The sequence below is a fragment of the Protopterus annectens genome, chromosome 2.part0 (genome assembly GCF_019279795.1).
Source record: "Protopterus annectens isolate FY-2018-M chromosome 2.part0, PAN1.0, whole genome shotgun sequence".
Lineage (NCBI taxonomy): Eukaryota > Metazoa > Chordata > Ceratodontiformes > Protopteridae > Protopterus > Protopterus annectens.
Window position 1 is genome coordinate 350906179 of NC_056728.1, and position 22206 is coordinate 350928384.

A 22206-nucleotide genomic window follows, 5' to 3' on the forward strand; every position below is an offset into this window, starting at 1 on the left:
TTCACTGAAGTAGATGAATTCCAAAAGGATAAAATAATTTTTTTGGCATTTAGTTTCATATCATCATTTTCACACCAGTTATTTACTTGAGGCAAACCTTCCTGCAGGATGGCTAAGTCATTGGGGATTCAGCGACTGCTGTTAGCTTGCAGTCATGTGCAAACTCAGTCAGGCAGAGCCCTTTTGTATTGGTTTTTACTTCAGAAAAGTAGATGCCAAACAGGATCGGTCCTGGGGGACAGTGGTTGCTGTTCTCTTTGTGAAGGTTGCTTACCCTATTTTGGTTATCTGTGTCCTAACTGCAAGTCAGTTGGCAGTCCAATGGGTGACAGAGGGGTTTATTCCCAGTTTATTTATCTTTTCTACTATGCACCAGTATGAAATTGTGCCAAAAGCTTGGCCAGGTTGAAATATGCAGTGTGTACTATTTTCCTTCAGCCATTGCTTTGGTGACCTTTTCAAAAAAATTGACCAGACTGAATAAGCATGACCTGCCTTTAACAAATCAAAAGTGAGATAGTTCCAGTGATCAGAGGTTCCCTATGCCCTGATTGATTAAATCCATGATAAGTCTTTCTGTGGCTTTGCATATGAAGCTGGTCAGATTTCTGGGTCTGTAATTGCCTGCGTCTGTGTAAGAGCTTTCCTTATGCAGGGGAATGATTGAACTATTCTCCATTCACATGGAACAAAACAAGGTTGCAGATAAAACAAAACAAGTTATAAAACCCACATTTATATGTAAATTTTTTTGTCTCCAGGTGCATTTATGATCACATCTGATATCGTTTTCAAAATATGTTTGACATCAGTACCCTTTACCCTATAAAAATGGATGCATATTCAAAATTATTTAAACATTATGTATGGCTGAAAGTGTCTTCCAGTTATTTTAAACTGTTTCTAACATTCACACAATCTATATTGTTCACTACCAAAAATCCATGGTATGAGCTTTTCTCCAGAGGTGCAGGTTCCTTGTTCTTCTTGGTTTGAAAAAAATAGGCTTATTTAGACCTAATTCCTTTAACTTCATCAGAAATCTCCTTACTAAAGGATAAGCTGTATCCTCTAAATGCTGAAGAGCATCCAAACCCACTAGGAATAGCTCCTCTCATACAATTCTCCAAAGCTCGTTACGAAAACAAAATCGCCAATGATTCTAAAGACAACCACAAAGCATTCTATACCTATGTCAAGAATTTCAATGGCAACACTCAGATCTGCTTTAAGTTGCAGCACAATGGCACTAAATATACAGAAACAACTGATATTGCCAACATCCTGGCAGATAGGTTCAGTGCTAACTTTACCCCCCTCTCACCCCCTAAAGGGCCCATCTCTATACCAGAAGAATGCAAAGTTCCTGTAATCATGGCTGCACAGGTAAAAAACACACTCTCCAAAGCCAAGAACACAGCATCCATGGGACCTGACAACATCCCAGGCTGCATTCTGCACAAATTACAGAATAAATTGGCATCCCACCTAAGCACCATGTTCAGTCATAGCCTCACCTCAGGTTTTGTGCCCACTGAATGGTGCACAGCAATGGTTATCCCACTCCACAAAGGGGGAGCCACTATGGACCCTGGGAACTACCGCCCCATTAGCCTAACGAGCCTAGTCTGCAAGGCCATGGAACGTATCATCATGGAACTTATAAACAAATACACTGGTAATCTCCAAACTCTGGACCCCAACCAGTTCGGGTTTTTAAAAGGCAAATCATGTCTCCTAAACCTGATAGACATCATTGAAGCAGTCACCAAAGCTGTAGACAAGGGTAAGGTGGTTCACACAGCTTATCTAGATCTCACCAAGGCTTTTGACACCATCCCCCACTCTGGAATTATAGATAAACTCACTAAACTAGGTATAAATCCCTATATCACAAGATGGGTTGCCAACTGGCTCACTGACAGAACCCACACTGTGAAAGTAGCAGACTCCAAGTCTGACTTCAGACCAGTGACAATTGGAGTACCACAGGGTTCGGTCCTGAGTCCTCTCCTGTTTGACATTTACTTTTCTGAAGTACAGGCTAACACAGAAGGTCTTTGGCTAATGAAGTTCACATATGACTGCAAACTAGGAGCCATAATTCAAACTCCTAATGATGTGGACATCCTACAAAAGGGCCTCACTGAGACAGATGCCTGGTGTCAAAGCCATAGCCTCAAGCTCAAGGCCAACAAGTTGGAAGTAAATGTAGATTAAAATGTAAAGAATAAAAATAAAAAATAATATAATAAGGGGATATATATATATATATATATATATATATATATATATATATATATATATATATATATATATATATATATATATATATATATAAATAACAGTTATTAAACTTGAAGTACATTGTTATGGGTAGGCAATAAAATTAGAAAAAGGTTTTAGTGAAGATGTACTATTAGTGAGATGCGTATGTCGGATTTTTAGCAGGGATTGTATATAGGCAATTCATGTCAAAACATACTGTATGTTTTATGAATAAAAACGTATATGGGGCCAGTTTCAGATGTTAAGGTTTTTAGTTGGAAATATCACTGTGTTTTTTATGAAAGTATGTCACATGTTTGTTGTTTGGTATTTAAATGGAGGAAATGATGTGTATGTTGGTATCTGAAGAAGTTCCGTTTTATGGTGGAATAAAGGAATGAAAGCATTTATACAGCCTTTCTGGAAACTGGTGCTGTTGTCTTATTTCCGTTGGAAAGCCTTGCACTGTGTGTCTTTTTATAAGGTGACTGTTTGACTTTTATTGGAGTTCAATGCCAAAAAGTGCATTGCCATCCCTTTTGGTAAAAACTCTGTACCCATGAGCTACCACATAGGTGGTAGTCTACTTAACCCTGAAAGTGTGATAAGAAACCTTGGGACACAGGTGGACAGTAGTCTCTCATTTGATAATCACATCACCACAGTAGTCAGGAAATCCTTCTACGTGGCACACCTCATTACAAAAGGTTTCTCATCCAGGAAAAAAGAGGTCATTGTTCCCCCTACTCGTCACTCATTAGACCCATTATAGAGTAAAATGCCCTTTTTGGTATGTACCTCACAAGACATCTACAACAACTGAAAAGGCTGCAGAAATACCTCACAAAGAGGATTACCGGCCTCAAACAGATGCCCTACGCAGACCGTCTAAAAAACTCCAGCTTTACTACATCACATATTGCCTACTCAGAGGTGATCTCTGCCTGACATACAAAGCTATGTCAAACCCAGAGCTATTGGACATGCTCCACTTAAATAAATCCCAATACCTCAAGCTACATGCTCTAGGGACCTAAACCTTGCACCACAATAAACAGAACATGCTGAAGGAATAGATTTCTGTCCCAGAGACTTCCCATACTCTGGAACAAACTACGTATCTATATCAAACAAAGCTCATTAGCACTCTTCAAGAAAAATCTTGATAATTGGATGGGAAATAGAAAATTCACCCCGGGATCACCTCTGTGGCTCTGCTCAACAGGGGCACAGGAAAATAATTTTCTTGGGTGGCAAAAGCCAGGGTACCTTTTTGGCTAAGCTTATATAGGCCCTAGGGCCAATAGCTTAGTACCTACCTATGAATCTATGAACCTATGGAGATGTCAAATGTGACAAAGAAATCACTTGATTTTAATGACAGTCTTCTTCAAATGCTGTAGATGGGCATACTTAGCATGTATGCAATGTTTACCATCTGTAGTAATACATATTGGATCTAAAAGTAAGCTGCACTGAATCATAGTGAATGTATTTTCATTATTTTTAACAAATGTAGATACCTTTTACTGATTGCCATTAAAAATAAAAAAAGAAAACATCTGTAAAACTTGCATATAATTTTGTTGATGAAAAAACTCTGTCAATGAAAATAAAATATTCTCTTCCCACTCATTTAAAAAGAGATTTGCAAAAGTAGGCAGAATGATGTCAGCCAAAGCTTCATCTCCGGTTTTTGGGTATAATTCACCTGTGAAGGTGAAATAATTATTAATTAACACTAACTCAAGTGCTGCTAAACCTGATCAAAACTTCTTAGCCTGTTTTACCCTCTGTCCTGGGGGATCACAGTGTATAGTGGTGTAATGTCTGCAGCAATTAAAAAAAACAAACTTCTAAATCCACTCCATGCAAATCCCAACAATGTAACAATGTTCCTACAATGTCACAGTAATCTCTAATATAAAAGGGTATACTCTGAGTATTCGTATGGCGTATACTATTTAAAAATAATGAAATATCATCTGTCTTGGACCATCCTATGCTCTAACTGTTGAATGAAATGAGGAGGTGATTACAGGGATCTTTAGGTAGTTTAGAAATACAAAAACTATTGGTCCTGGGACATAGAACATGCCCCAAATTATATGAATAAGTAATACCTAATCGATTGTTATACAATAAGTCCAATTGTGTCATATCTAGCAATTTATTTACCTGGATGATCAGAATGGGCAGAACCCCTTTTACAGCGGAGGTCCAGGGAGGAAAGTTCTACATAAATTTCTACATGGTAATAAATAAGATTTAACAGTACAGGTTTAGCAGAAAATAAGCAGAACTTTCAACAAGTTTTAAATACATATGAAGAAAAATGTAACAGTAATTAACTTGTCCTTAACTGTAAATATATTTTAACATAAACAATGTTTTCCATTTCTGCAGCCTAGGAAGGATGGGGATGATTGAGTCCAGCCCTGGATACCATCTTGTGGAAGCACCATGTCCCAGGAAACCTGAAACGATTATAGTATTTTAATCACACCCCAAAGAAGAGGTACTGTGTAAAATAAGTTTTGTATTCTGCCTGGTCTTGTGATGCTGTACTTAACACCTGAAGAGCCCATTTAGCAAGAAATACAGGCTATGTTTTATTATCATAACATGGAAGATTATGATCTGGTCTTGGATCATAAACAAGTTGTCATATGTTTCAGAAATGGTTTCAAGAAATTAACCCCAAGCACAAAGCTCAAGAGGTGAGTTTCTTGACTCCATGTTGAGAACATGTGTAAATAGTCATGATTAGTGACTAGGTCTTAATTATTTGTAATACAGTGAAAACTGCAAGAAAAACCCAATACAACCTAAATGGTTTGCCTTTATGACTTTTTACCCTTTATTTCAGATGTAATTGTGATATTTTGCAAGCACACTAAAGTGTATGGGCATCAGCTCAGTTTAAAGACTCTCTTTTTCCAAAGTATAGACAAATAATCCAGTTATGCTGTGGTGATGAGGTCAATAAAAAGGCCAAAACATGCATGTCCATGGCTAGTGGTGTTTGACTTTATTTCCCTGAATGTATCCATAAACACTTAAAAAGTAAAAAGTCAAGGGCATTCTGAAGATGTGTAGCTGAAAAACCTGATGTACTTAAGGGGTCATTTGCATATATCTTACTGGTCTCCATTATAAGAAGTTTAAGGTATCACACAGTAAAAACCCTAGTTTGGCTGGGTTTTTCCTGCAGTATTTTTTTTTTTACTGAATGGTTTGTCGGTGTGATCTTTGTGCCCTTTGGTTTGAATTCTTTGTAAAACATGACAACTTTTATCTGCCTTGCCTTAGATGAAAAATCTGATGAATGGTCAGTTGCTCTCACCTGCCTGGGCAGTTCTTTCAACACTACCATCACTACTTGAAGGCAGGTCACTGGCATCATGGCTGGGACCAAATCTTCCACATTACATGAATGAGATGATCTTTATAACTTCTTATCTCTAGTTTAGACAAGTGGTACTATTTAATGTTACTATCTTGCCTCACAAGATGAAAATTAATGTATGGTCTACAGCTTTGCCATGGATAATTCTTTGCTGAGACTGGAAACCAAATTTAGGACTGTAGAAATGTGTAGAAGTGTGAAGTATTTAAGGCTTTTAAAGCTGTTGGCTGATTAATGGTGTATTTTGCTATTGGATATTATATGCGTGGCAGCATTATGATAGGTGTCTTACAGGTATTAAAGCTGTTACTTGATTTCCTCTTCAGATCCATGGTAACTGCAGTGTGCGACAGTAAGAAATTTGCTTGTAGCAGTAGAGTTTATAATTAAGCATGTCACTACAGCAAGCCTATTACAGCTAGGCTCTTATACATAGATCTCACTGGGATTATGTTAGGTTTCCAGTCATAACCAGTTTATCATGTGTTTGAAACATAGATGACAACAAATACACCTCAAGACTGAAATTCGAGAGGTAAATCTAGGCATCCATTTTGAGAATACATAATAAGAGGTTATGATCGATGACCCAGTCATAATTGTTTATAGTATATGGAGCTTTATCTGCTTCATATACCAATAATTATAAAAAAGTGAAGGAGCTCAAAGTGTTTTACTGGCTTAGCTCCATCAGAAAGACAACATCACACATTTCAGCTTCTTTGCTTAAGAATTCAGGACAAATACAAAAATAATATTGAACAAAGCATCAAAATTATGGACACTTTTTAAAATGTTATTCATATAAAAAGTTAATAGAACCATTGGGTTTGTACCAATATGGATTTTTCTGAACCAAAAGAATTAAGAAACTGTAATGTCTGGCATTATTAACTGACTGTCATCCTCAGAGATTTACCAGAAAAATCAAAGCTTTTATACAACATCTGGCTGATAACATATTGGGATGAGCAATAACTAGACTGCCATCTATTTATTAGGGATAAATTACTTCTTAGCCTCTATGGACCACCCTTCTTTGCAAACAAAATAATTGAAAAATTCCATGTTGTTTTAATAGAAATTTACTGCAGAAAAATATCACAGCCTACATCAGAAGGATTTGATAATGTTGTAGAGTTCTACTACTGCAATGCTCAAAAGTGTAGGCAATAAACATGAGGAGCTAAAACACTTATTAATAAGTACGTTGATAGAGTGGTAGCTATTATTGAGTGTTATAGAGTAATATTTCTGCAATTTCCCCTGTGCTTCTTCATCTGCTGAGTACTAGCCAGTTTTAGTGACTCGTACATAATAGATTATCATTTTTCTGAAAGTAACTTTTTTAATCCACTTTTATTTGAATTTCCCTGTACCTTAATGTATGTTTCTGTATATTTAACATAGTGTTTTGCAAAATTTTTAAGAAAAGTGTTTTATCATTCAAGTGCAGATGATTGTGGCTGACTGATTATTGAAGTGTGCAATGGTAATTACACTGAATATGTGAACCATGTTGTTATCCATCCTTTGAAGCACAACTGCTTTTGCTACAGCTGCCATAAAACTAACATGCTACAGTTGGATTATTTTAAGTGTTCATTAACTGTGCCCTTGAGGTATCAGATTGGTCTAACTGGTGGCTGTACAGTGCCAGGAAGCAGGAAGGGGTGACATTACTAAAAAGGTGTTTATGTGTGCATGCATGTGTGTGTGTGTGTGTGTGTGTGTGTGTGTGTGTGTGTGTGTGTGTGTGTGTGTGTGTGTGTGTGTGTGTGTGTGTGTGTGTGTGTGTGTGTGTGTGAGCGCACATGCGTGCGTGAGCACATGTGTGTGTTTGCATGTGTTTCTGTGTGTGTGTCTTAATGTAAAGACTCAGTAGCTGTTGGTAAGATAGTACTATAAGGCAAGTGTAAGGAGTGAAATCTTTGGAAGCCCCTGATCACAGCTCTTCTCTACAGCAGCCTAGCAGGAAAAATAATATCTGGGCATGGCAAGTATTGATAACAGCTCAGCACGGCAGTATAATTTTGTTCCAGGCCTTCCTTGGCATAGTTAAATCTGTTTAACAACCAAAAAAAGCTTTTTTCTTTCTCACATATTACACAATTCTTTTCCAAATGACACACTGTTTCAGTGAAGAAGTCATCTTAGGGAGCATATGGACTTTTTTGACAAGATATTGGCTACACAGACTTAAATCTGACCATATTTGCGGTTTCAGCTATCCATCCAACATTCAGAGGATTGTAGCCAACAAAGCTTGCTACAGTTTACTTGGTAGTCTTTGGCCCAGTGATTTTCAAGACTGCATGTTTCTTTATGAAACAGGTTTTTCTCAATGGTATTAAAAGAGACTGTATTAACCCTGGTCTTTAAGTAACCTTTTATAGATATAGAGTTAGTGGAGAAGTGCCACCTCAACTCAAACCTGCTTTTATAGATAAGTTGATTGAGAAAAAAAACAGTACTGCTATTTGATACCTCGTAGTCTCCTAAATCCTGAAAAGTCTGGTTTCAGATCATAGCATAGTGCTCCTCATATCCGATCACTGTTGGAGGTTGTGGACAAAAACGGGGACATTTTCTTTAGAAACAGAAGGTGAAGGACATTGGTTGAGACACTGCAATGATGGGAGTGTATGCTTGCACATCTCTATTGTTTGGTGGGACAGTATGCTAGCACATCCCTATTGTATGGTGGGACAGTATGCTTGCACATCCCTATTGTATGGTGGGACAGTATGCTAGCACATCCCTATTGTATGGTGTGACAGTATGCTAGCATATTCCTATTGTATGGTGGGACACTATGCTAGCACATCCCTATTGTATGGTGGGACAGTATGCTAGCACATCCCTGTTGTATGGTGGGACAGTATGCTAGCACATCTCTATTGTATGGTGGGACAGTATGCTTGCACATCCCTATTGTATGGTGGGACAGTATGCTAGCACATCCCTATTGTATGGTGGGACAGTATGCTTGCACATCCCTATTGTATGGTGGGACAGTATGATAGCACATCCCTATTGTATGGTGGGACAGTATGCTTGCACATCCCTATTGTATGGTGGGACAGTATGCTAGCACATCCCTATTGTATGGTGCGATAGTATGCTAGCATATTCCTATTGTATGGTGGGACACTATACTAGCACATTCCTATTGTATAGTGGGACAGTATGCTTGCACATCCCTATTGTATGGTGGGACAGTATGCTAGCATATTCCTATTGTATGGTGGGACAGTATGCTAGCACATCCCTATTGTATGGTGGGACAGTATGCTAGCATATTCCTATTGTATGGTGGGACACTATGCTAGCACATCCCTATTGTACTCCTGTGCTTGGATATCAACAGGAAAGCATGCAGGGAAATGGGAAATAAGACCTGATTAAAAAAGAAAAGTCTATAGCAGCAATATAACATGACCTTGGGATGTCTTGATCTCTTCTTTGGACTCAACTCAAATCAGATTTAGTCTGGGGGAGGCTAGGAGGGGTTATTAAACCTGAAAATCAAGAAGAGGCAATGGGTCTGCTGAATGTCAGCTATGTGAGAGAAAAAAAATATTGATGCAATCTACATGGTCTGTTATCTACTAACAATAAAGATAAATGTATCCAGTTGAAAGGATTGCTTCTTCCCTGTTTGGAAATTATATTTCCATTTCCACTTATCAATAAAAATACTGCCACACCACAAATACCCATAAAATGTGAGTAGAACTAAATAAGATTTGTAGCCATATGGCAAAACCCTTCCAAAAGGTAGCATCATTGCCTTAAAGGGTGTGATTGACAATCTAATTTCTCTCACTAATGTATGATTCTGAAGATTTGCCTTAAAAGACTGAGATTTTGATATCTCAGGACTTTTTCTTTTCCCCAAGATGGTGTGGTTTTGATATGAATATATATAGGTAACATGGGATCCAGGGGATTATTAGTGATTTCAGTGTTTTGTGATTGCTGTTATATGATTCAGGCACAGGAGTGGGGATTTATTAGAAGCCTTGCTTATCACAAGGAAAGACATAGATGAACAGTAGTTCCAAGTTTTACTCTTACATTTAGATTTGTATCATACACAGCATAGTAATTCTAGCTTGTAATCTTTTCCTTAAACTACTCAGTTTTGTGCACTTCTCCCTGTTTTGCAGAACCTTAAAACAAAAACTCTTCTCTACACCCCACTGCCCCTCTGAACCTACTCACCTTTCACCTGTTACTCTCCATATTCTTAAGGAACGGTCCTTCTCCGTCATTAACCACAGGATAAGGAGCATCCTTCCCCTCTCTTTAAAGTTACTTCCCACCATCTCTGCATTTACTGCTTACCTTAGATCTCACTTAGCTGAGGAAGCAAGATGCATTTCTGAAAGTGGCATCAGGTAGCTGGCTTTACTAAGTGACATGTAAAGCACTGTTTGAGATGGGTAGTAATTTTCTCTGTTTTCTAAGGTGATACACAGAACTATTGTAGTTGTTATGTGAATGTTGTTTATAACAAATTGGTTTTTGTTTTGGAGTTTTATTACTTTAGTTTTTTCTAATCACTTTAACACTGCTAAATAATATGACTTGATGAATGAAAATGAACACTTGTCACTCAGCCCACCTCCTTGTAAAGAAGATAAATGCCTCTCACTGTACACAGATCATTTCATAGTCTCTCCAAGGAAAACTCTGCATATGTAGATGAGACACTGTGGAGCTACATGGTCGAGGATATCCTGTCTGTGTTTTTATGGATGGGGTACTGTGACACAGGAGAGAAAGTCGCTAGCCATCATGTAACTTATTTTAAGAGGATTAGCACATTATGCCATAATTTAATTAAGTACTCTATCAAGAAACTTTATATCTCTACCAATAAATAAAAATGACTGCTGAATAAATTAATTTGTAGGACAGCCATATCATAAGCATCTATATCAGTATCATTTGTTAGCCAACCTACAGCTCTGACATTAAAGATACGACTCTCTGGTGTTTATATACTGATAGTCTATATGGTGAGTGGAAAACCCTCCTTTGGTTGAATGTTCAGAAAAGGGTGGGTTTGCATAATGGTTAAGGTTTTTGCCTCAGAGGCACAAGGTACAGGATTCGAGTCTGACCTTGGGTTATTGGCAGGCTTAAAGTGGGCCTTCATGGCAGTTAGCCTAGTATGAACCTATGAACCTATGTGATGCTGCCACAAGTGATCAAAGAGTCATATGATAATACAGTGCCAGTATAATATAGTGGGAGGTCATGGTACAGCAGAGATTTGGATTTTGCCCTTTATCTGCTTCTGTAGGATCTCAGAGTCAGTATATATATATATATATATATATATATATATATATATATATGTAGCAGCTGATATGCTGGTGCAATGGGCTTGCCACCCTGCAAAAAATATTTTTGTTTTGTTTTTTGTTTAATATTGCACAGTTTCATCTTTATAGATTGATCAAATGAGGTGTGATGTTGTGCGTTTCTTTTAAAGGTAGAACATTCAATGTGTGAGCTTGATACTACATGTATACTACAGTTCATGCCTGTATTGTATACTTTCTGAACATAAACATGAGGACAGGTATCCTTTCAAACAGTTAAAGGCAGTGTGCTGTAGCACAGAACAGAATAATGGGTCACCATCGAGTGCCACTTCAGACTTCGCTTTGCTGGCACACACTGCATAGCATTAAAACAAGCCAGCATTACTGTAACTGCTTAATAATGTCCAGACAACCACGAAACTCTGCAGACAGACTATGATTTTACTTAGAAGATTAGGTTAGAGGGATCAGTTAAAATGAAGGAGTGTTTCAATAGACAGGACTGAGGAGTCAAAGGCTGTGTATTAGACACAGAAGAAAGATTATTAGGACCATTAAAGCATAGGTTCTACTGATTCTTATGTTATTTAGATGTTTATGTGTTTGTTTATTCATTTATTTACCCTATTGAATTTGTTAACAATGTGTAGAACAATGATCACAATTGGCCAATTTGTGTCCCAGCCCAAAGAGACAAAGACAAGAAATAAACGCAAACAAGATGGTATATACAATGGGTCTATATTAGATAAACAAAAGTTTATCTTACCGAACGCTGACATTATCGAAAATCCCAGAACTCAAAGCTGCAATTGTGGGGGGCTGTGCCCCCCACCCCCCCACTAAATATATATTCCAACTCCGTGATCGCACTACAGTGAGGAAAGGGCAAATATTCCCATCTTCACTGTATCGCGATCACAATTCCGGTTTCAGGTTCTGGGATTTTCGCTCATGTTAGCGTTCGGTAAGATAAACTTTTGTTTATTTAATATAGACCCTATACAATGACATTAGATGCATTATCTACAAGATACTTAAGTAAAGATGCGCATGTAACTGCAAGTATACGATATGAATTACAGATAGCTAGTAATTAAGGTCAAATGTGTACAGATTGATGTAGCTTAATTTGAAGATGGATTTGGTTTTACTTTGTTCTATTTTTATTTCATAATATACAATAAGAGAATTTATTCAAAAAGAAACTGATGCCACATCTAAAAGATAAAAATAAAACCAAATGCTTTGTAGATGTTGGTAATCTTAGTATTACTACTGAAAATTATACAGAAGCGTATTGCAATCCATGGGTGCTATGATTACTCTTTGAAATGGCAGAAAAGATAAGCTTGTTAAGCATCAAGCATTAAAAATGTGCATAACAAGCTTTTGTTAACCATCCCTCACGATTGTTAAGCTGCAGTCTTAGAATGGAGCAATGAAGAGGTCAGCAGCCATAATAGAAAAGTGGGGGGAGCTGCAAAGAGCTTTAAAACATATCCTTTAATCAAATGTCTAAGATCATTTTATCATTTAAGCAAAATGAGGGAGTGACTTTACTGCTATAATATAGAAATATATATATAAATTGAAGAGGTGGAGTGGGAAGTTTTTTTGTTTTCATTTGGATTCCCTCAATAGTATATAGCTTGTCATACTGTGAATTATTTTTCTGGTGTTTGGAATTTGGGCTCTCATGTTTATTCAAGACATAACTGCTGAAAATAGAATTAACATGCAATAACTGGCTGAACGAGTGTTTTACAGATGCAGATTCTATTAAGCTAATGCACTGTTCAGTTGCATTTCTTCTTTGCTGCAAAAAAAACTATACTACTGCATAACTCTCAACCTCTTAGCACAAGAAATCTCGACAAATAATGGTGGGGCAAAGGCCCACAAATAGGGACAATTTTTAAATATTGCTCCAATAAACTTAGAAAGTTGACAGACTAACAGATTTTGCATTTGCATGTGTTTTCTAAAGGGTATGAAAACTGAAACTGAAATGTCAATCATTATTTAGTGTCATCAGACCTCCTTAATCTGCCAGAAAACCATGATTTTTAAGAGGAACAGATCAAAAATATGAGGCAAAAATCTGGACAATCTGTGGAAATTTGGATAGTGGAGAGGTATGCTACACTGCCTGTATGCTGTCTGTGGGATTCTGGATTTTGTACCAGACCATTTACCTCACCTCAGCATCTACACAGACCAGCCACAATGTGTGTGCTGGCCAACCTCTGCACAGGCAGATGAATGAAGTTACAGATACAGAGCATTCATTTTTTCTTGCTGCAGTATGGCCATTTAGTGACATGGAAGGCAAACATAGTATATGCAGCAGGGACCTGAATTTCCTGGATTCCCTATGCCAACCTCACGGGCCTCCTAATATACCATGCATTCATAAATGTACTTATCCTGGGCATTGACAACATGTAACATCAAATCAGTTGTGTGAGTATATCAATATCCCCTGCATTACACATTGTGTTGGTGAGTACTTCACAAACAGGATTCAAGGTGATACCTTCAGAGAGTGTATGGACATCAGATGTAGCTGTTTTCATTGATGTTAAGTAATTTTTAGGTCGCATCACTGTGCAGAGGCAGTGCTACTGTTTTTATCTGATTCCTACTTGAGTGATATGTATTCCATGCCAGATTCAGAATATGTTTCTGTGGCAACAAGTATCTTGCTTGCCATTGGTACCATGATGCTGTCAGAGGAGGGTGATTTTATAGTGGCCATTGATGAATACATCCATTATTGTAAGCTACAACAAAATGGTAACACTCTAGTACTAGTACTTTTACTACAGCTGTGCTACTATAATTATTACTGCTATTTCTACTGCTACTAAAACTGTTACTACTACTACTACTAATACTACTAGCACCACTACAACTACTACTACTACAACCACCACTGGTAATACTACTGCTACTACTATTACTGCTACTATTTCTAATACTGCTAGTACTACTATTGCTACTACTGCTGCTGCTGCTACTACTGCTAATATTATTACTACTTCTGCTATTACTACTATTTCTACAAATGCTGCTACCATTATTACTACTATTACCATTTCTAATACTGTTGTTACTACTGCTAGTGCTATTACTGCTGCTTCTACTACTACTTTAGGCACATGAATACTAAGTCCTGCAAGGTAATTACCCCTGACAATGTTTCCACTAGTGGGCATGAGTTTCACAGGACCTCACCATATGGCTACAGCACAGACTCCTGTAATACCCTGTGGAACTTACACTGCAGACCTGTCAGGAGCAGAACAGCCATGAGTAAATTATGATCTCTGATTATACAATAATCACTTTAGGAAGCAGCGCTTGAGGTGGTAGCAACACTGTCTTTGACAGGACAAATAATGAGGATGACAACAAAGCAGTAGTACATTCCCTGTCCATCACTGATGGCTTATTGAGAGAGTATTGTGGTGGAGGGCATTAAAATGAAACTGCAGGATGGTATCTGGTTTCTCAGATATTTGGTAGAGTAAGGCAGCTTCCTGGTAAGAGTGCACATGGAAATCAAGAGCCTTGTTTACTATTGTCTACAGGATGGTGTAAAGCACCTTTTCCATTGCATTATGCATCTCTTCTTTGCTGTTTGCAGTACATGGCCTGCCATGTTCAATGTACATGGAATGCTGACAATATCAATAAACAAAGCCCAGTATACACTCATGTGTACTGTGATGTGTAGCTGCCATGCTAACACTGACAGACTTTTATTTAATGACCCATAGGAGCAGTTATAGGTGTTTCAGCTGCATTGCAACATCGACATTGAGGATACTGAGTTCAGCACTATAGCATGTGTTTAACGCCATGTCCTTTAACTCCAAATGTAAGAAATGTGATTTTTTAATCTCTCTCAGTCCTTGTGGAGGTAGCTATAGCATGCTGGGTTAGTAGCTATTTATGGTAAGCATGCAAATGATGGCTTGAAAGTCCTTTACCTTGCAGCAGTGACAATCCTGCCACCTGGTGATCTCCTCTTGTTATTTTTTTGTTCAGTGCAACATTGCTAAAACTGAAATATCTGCTTCCTGTGTGTGGACTGGTGAGACATATGATGGTCCGGGGCGCTCGGATATGGTGCAGAGCTGTATGAAGAAAACTGAAGTATTCTGTGCCCTGCACTCAGTTTATCTTCACTGGTATCTGGCCTGCCACAGACACAAAATTATGTGAAGGATTAGCACTCAAGGGTCAGTATCTTATCCCAACAGCTACACATTCATGAAGGTCCAGGGTGATGAAATTCATTATGGAGAACATTTAACAAAGTATACCATGTGACATTCTGTTCTTGACTAAGGATATTCCTCAGTCTTACATAATGCATAGGAGGTGTAAAAGCAATGCAGCCTACATCCCATGCAACTTCAAGCCATACCATATTCAAGACAGTGCCACTACAAATCCTAGGAATACATGCATGTTTTTTGTCACTGTTATCCACTGTATCATGCTCTTTCACCACTGCATTATCTACATCACTTATTGCTTAACATCTTGGCTTAATATTGTACTTCATGTTCCAAATGGTTTATTTAACAAGAAATATCTGAAAAAGCTCACTGTATATATAATGGCACCTGTTACACTTTGCTTGCATAAACAGTATGTATTTCCACCATCCATATGCAATTCTATCATCCAGGCCGCCCTTGATCTTAATTCACCATGTTGCATTCCGCTGATATAAGACTAAGTCAATGAGCTGCTCAACAGCTTCATCCTGTCTCTCTATGATTGAAACACTCACCCTCCATTTGCTAACTGTGTGATTCTGAGCAAGTCATTGTACCAGAGTGTTATTGTTTGGTTACCCCCTAAAAATAAGTGAATATGCCAAGTGGCTTTACCTGGTTAACAAGTAAGTCAACAAGCATCACATGTTGTTAGTGCTTAGCTACCCAGTTTTGCAAATTGTTTTCCCATCTGACACCTGCATTGCCATTTGCTGTTACTACTGATGGCTCCTGCATGTCACTTCCTCATATCTGATTTCACCCATGAAACTATTTTCCTGATTCATATCCCACATAAATATGCAGAGTTATCCTTTCGTGTTCTTGAAGGTATATTTCTATTAACTAACATGGCTCATTGACATGGTTACTGCAGATGCACAGCAACTGTTTTTTTAGCTTAAAATATAGCCAAATGGTTATAACTAAGCATCTTGTGAAGCATTCACAGGGTGATTTAAGCAGCCAGAAGATATTTTGGAGTCAAACAAATGTTTAAGTCTTCCTGCTTGGCAGTGATATTATCTGATACAGATCTGCATGGTTTATTTTAATCTACATTTGCACACCTTGCCTTGCTCAGTATGGTTTTGCACAGACAGATTTCAATCAGGTATCCACATCCTTTATACCCATATTGCCGCTGGTATAGAAATAAGGTGCATTTTTCTTATACTGCACCTTAGTGAATACACATGCATATATATATATATATATATATATATATATAGCTGATATTAATGGTATCTCCTTTAAGAATAGCACAACATTTTCTTCACAACATTATAAACACGATGTGCATTGTTTTTTTTTCAGACTTATCATTAGCCAGCAAAGTATACAACTATGAATATAAATGCATACATTTATAACAGAATGAAAATTCACTGTCATCTGGCCCTAATATCTTTATTTTATAAGCAAAACTTGTAACATTTTAGGTTCCACAAACTAGCTTTTGGCCTTAGTGCAGTTATATAATAAAAATGCTCTGTTTTTGTCACCGAATTTGTTATTCTGTAATGAAGCCTTTCCTGTTTTTAGGAAAAGCTATGGAATGAGCTAGTTTGTAATCTTACTGTATGAAAATCAGTCCTCATTACAATTAAATGTCTGACTAATTTACCTGTGATTGAAATAATGTGTCTCTTAAAGTGATCTAACTGAATAAATACATTCCCTAAGATGTTTGTCATACAAGACTCCTTCCATCTAGCACATTCAATTATCTAAAGACACATTTTTAATACTACTCACTATGTGTCTGGGGACGCCACTACTATATCTGGATATTTGGTATACATTCTTCAGCTTCTGTGATTGCAAAACAGTTTGTGCTGTATATAATGGAATTAAACCAGAACTTACAAAAATTTTCCATTTGTTATAGGACTTTTGAAGAGACGCCTCTCTGCATCATCTCGTGATATCATGCCATGAAACCAAGGCATCGTCTCGTGGGCTGTGGTAGCAATTAACTTCTCCAGTTGTGGCTTTTGACTAATAATAGCCATTTCCAAGGCATCGCCCTGTTGGAGGAGAAAGCACATAAATTTTCTAAGGCAGTACCCCATGATAATGATTACTACTGACAACATCAGAAAGGTCACCACTAAGGCCCAATAACGTTTTAAAACAGGAATGTTCAGTGTTATTTCTTTTACACAACATAAGCTCTTCTTACCTTGGAAAATGTGAACATCTGTACAGTTACTGAGACATGCTTTAAAGCTACAGAAAGTACTCCTGCAGGCCAAGGTTTCAGTGCCTTCCACACATTTAGGCCAGCAATTACACAGACAGGGACTAAAGGTGGAGGTATCTCAATTTACATCAATAACAGCCACACCTCAAGATTAATTAAGCATGAAACACTGGAGATAAGCTGATAAATATAAAGGAAATAAAGGAATATAAAGGAAAAGTACAAAATAAGCAATTTAGTGATAACCCGAAAATGTTTTATAGAGAATTGAGAAACAAGGTAAAAGGAATTGAAAAACCTCCCAAAAAAAGAAGAAATCGATATATTTTGGAAGAAGTGTCTATGAAGATCCTGTGGAATGTAACAAATATGCTAAATGGATAGAAGAAGTAAAGGAAAGAATAAGAAGTTTAAAGGTCCAGGATATGAAATGGGATGAAGTAACAGCCAGAGAGAATGAAACAAAGTTAAGAAAAGCCTCTAATTGGAAAACCCCAGGCCCAGATACAGTACCTAACTTTTGGCTAAAAGTATTAACATCTTTGCATGAAGATTTAGCCATGAGCAAGAACTATTTATATGCACACTCTGAACAGTCACCAACATGGCTAACAACAGGTAAAGCAATGCTCCTACTTAAGAGTGAACCTGCAAGAAACCCTAAAAACTATAGACCAATAACTTGCCTTCTGACATCGTATAAACTATACATGGGAATTAATGACGACAGTTTATAGTCATTTAGAAGAAAACACAATTATGGCAGTAGAACAAAAGGGCAATAAAAAGTCATATGGAACAAAGGATCATTTGTTGTTAAATAAAGTCATAGTGGAGAACTGTAAAAAGGGGAAGAATCCAAGTATGGCATGGACTGACTACAAAAAACATTTGGTAGTATCCCAGATTCATGTTTAAAAGAGCGCTTAAAAATGTGTAAGATACACCCTACACTGATCGACTACATTACAGTGACCATAAAACAGTGGCAGACCACTTTGCAATTAAGCCATGATAAAGGACAAATTATCCCAGGGATAAAAATTCAAAGGGTGATATTCCAGGGTGACTCCCTATCCCTGCTGCTATTCTGTCTTGCCCTTAACCTATTAAGCTGTCTACTTAACACCTTAGGCCAAGGCTATAATTTGGCTCCTAGAAAACAACAAAGTGTAAAGACTTCTTATTTTCTTTTTGTCGATGATTTAAAACTGTATAGCTCTTCAGATGAGGAACTGAAAGTACAACTGCAAGTTGTAAAAACTTTTTCATATGATATAAGAATGTCATTTGGTCTTGATAAATGTGAAAAGAGAAAATGTCTCCTCATGCAGAAAGCTTCACAACACTTTAATATAAAAAAAACACATAAAAGTAAAATAAAACAGAGGAGATGAACGCTTTTGCATCACCAAAGGATGCTTCATCAGATCTAAAGACTAACACACAACAAGTAAATTTATACACCTTAAGTCCAGTGCCTGAGATCACGTGACCTCGGGGCTGGATTTAAAGGAACATTTTCATTTAATCCTTTACCAGCAGTTGCATGTAGCAAAATAATTCTTTCAGTCTCTAAATTCTCAGTGCTAGTTCTTATATCACCACCCCTAATATTTGGCATAAAATTTTCAAGCACAAAAAAGTTAAAAACATGGCTAGCACCTAGAATTTCCATGTTTACCAAGTGCATTTTTGTCATCACATTTATTCATACTGTAAACATGTTCTCTAACCCTTTCTCTGAAATTACGATTTGTCTTTCCGACATAGTAACAATTGCATATAACACACAATAAACATTCTGTGCATTACAATCAGCATAGAAATCATAGTCATATACCTACGACCGGTGACAGGGTGTAGAAAATAGTCACATTCAGTAATATATGTACAAATATTGCAACTACAACACCTATGAGTCCTTTTCAGGGTCAAGTTAGGTTCTATCCTCCTCATAATAGGTTTGTAGCACATCATTCTCTTAATTGTCTTAAATTTTTTATAGGTGAACTTAGGCTCACATCCTACCACTTCTTTAAGTTTAGAATCTGTCATTAATATATTCCAGTGTTTCTTAACAATATTGCAGATATTACATACATCGTTAGAATAATTCAAGGGCAATCTAACTGTGTCATCCTCCCTTCTTCTGAATAATTGTGTATTATTATATGTGCCACCAAAGTAAGATTGCGCTCTATCATGTCTATACATCAACACTTCATTCTGTACCTGATGAACCATCTGTTCACTATAGCCCCTCTAACAAAATTCTTGAACTAAAGTATCAAAGGAAAAGTACATGGCACTGTGTTTATTATGTAATCTTGCATGCCTATAAAACTGACCTTTCATTACATTTCTCTTCAGGTGCTTGGGGTGCATACAAAAAACTATTTCTCTAGCAAGCCTTCTTATAAATGGTGGCATTTATCACACCACCTACCTTACCAATATATACATCCAGTAAAAACATAACATTAGCTAACATACAGTAAATCATAACAAGGCCAAAATATGCATATCCACAGCTAGTGGAGTTTGGCTTTATTGGCCTGAAATTGTCCATTAAAACAACAAAACAAGTCATGGGCATTCAGAATTGCCATTGAGCTGAAACACCTGATGTTCATAAGGTTCATTTGCATATATCCCATGCGCCTCTGATACAAGAGGTTTGGGAGGTCACTCAGTGGAAGTTCTAGCTTTGCTGGAGTTTTCATTTTTATTTTTACTGATTGGTTTTGAAGTGACCTTCTCATTCATTGTTTTAATATATACATCCAGGAAATCAACACCTGTATCAGAGAATTTATAGGAAAACTTTAAAAAGCTAGTTGTCCCATGTAAATACTGTATAAATTTATGTAGAGTCTCTACCGTGCCAGGCCAAACCAGAAAGACATCATGCACAAATCGAGAGTAGTGCATCAAAGATGGGTGATAGACATTTCTCTCATTAAACACAAATTTCGGATTCCCATTGGGCCATTACCATATTTGCATATGTGTTTGCACACATTGTGTCCTTTGCTACACCCACCTTTTGAACATAGTACTTGTCATCGAATCAGAACACATTATTGGTTAGAATAATGTCTAGTAGATAGCATATGAAGTGTATATGCTCATATGTATATACAGAATTTTCTCTTAGGTGACATCTAACCAGTTCAATGCTGTCTTCATTTGGAATAGCATTAAATAACGAAACCACATCCATAGTAACAAATAAATATTCATCAATGTGGTTCTGCTCAGTCCAGTAAGATTGTCTTTTGAAAAATGGCCCGTATCTCAAAGCACAGTTTCAACCTTATCAATAACAGGGCGTAACTGTTTATCCACATAAATAGACATGGGCTCAGTGATCCACCCTTTCCCCAATACTAGAGGTCTCATACGGGGGTTTACATATGTTTTATGAACCTTGGGTAGTCCGTAAATAATGGGTATAGTGGGACAATTAACATTAATCCTCCCAAATGAAAGCACAGATGAACCAAGCCCCCAAGACAACATCAGGATCCATGACTGACCCCAGATAAAACAGAGTAAGTCTGGGGGACAGGACAGTAGCTGGCAGATGCAGAGAGGACATTAGGTACCGGGAGCTGGGACAATAAGAATGAAGTCTGAGGGACCAAAAAATGAAAAAATAACAATTTCTAGCCCCTCCAACTCAGATAACACAGCAGCCTATGTGGAATTATTCAAAGATGCTGTGTACAACTATGTCATTGATTACAGAGAGACCGATGTGCCTACCAAAAGTGAGTCCAAAACTAACTAAAAAAACAAAGCACCCTGGTGGAATCCAAAATTAAATAGGTTGTACATGAAAAGAAAAAAGAAAACAAATGAATAAACATCTATGAGGGCTAATTAAGCCCAAGAAAGCAAATTCTGAGGTAATGATAGGATCCCAGGTCATGGACAACCATAAAGCTTTTTTAGCAATGTCCAAAACCTCAAAGACAGCACACAGCAGTGTGCTGAACTGTTGGTAAACAGATTCTTATTCACAGAACTGGAAGGTATAGCAAATGTTCCAGATGACAAACTCAGCACTAACCTTATCCCATCATCCCTAGCTATTCCCTCAGGAAATACCATCTATCATAATCCTTTGACTATCAGCATGGAGCAGGTCTTAGATGCACTCTCTAAGACTAAGACTACAGCTTCAATGGGCTCATTAATATCCCAGGATGCTTCCTACATAGCCTGAAATATGATCTTTCATCACCACTGGTGTCACTATTCAACCATAGCCTCTGGCCAGACTTTGTGACATGCAAATGGAAGACTACAATGGACATCGCTCTACACAAGGCTGGACAATCAAATGATCCTGGGAACTGCAGAGCCATTATTCTGAATAGTCTCATATGCAAAGCCATGGATGGGTTATCATGGAAATGATTAACTATGACATAGGAAACCTTCAGCACTGGACCCAACCCAGTTTGGTTTCATCAATGGCAGGTGATGCTTAGTGAATCCAGTGTACTTCTTTGAGAAGGTCACTATGGTAATGTATGAGGGCAAAACAGCACATACTGCCTACCTTGACCTAGCTAAGGCATTATTTACAATACCCCACTTGGGTAATGTAAAGACTCTCAAAAAATTAAATATAAACCCCTGTATAACTAGATGGATAGTTCGCTGGCTCACTGACAG

At 37.5% G+C, this 22206-nt stretch overlaps 1 protein-coding gene across 3 annotated transcripts in view; it reads right to left on the reverse strand.

The window, feature by feature from the left end:
- SYK (spleen associated tyrosine kinase) overlaps window positions 1–22206 on the reverse strand; it is a 1380702-nt gene that overhangs the window by 528021 nt on the left and 830475 nt on the right. For all 3 annotated transcript variants that reach the window (XM_044060819.1, XM_044060818.1, XM_044060817.1), the window contains exon 4: window positions 17181–17341. In XM_044060819.1, coding sequence (XP_043916754.1) covers window positions 17181–17341 — 161 coding nt within the window. The remainder of the gene's footprint in view (window positions 1–17180; window positions 17342–22206) is intronic.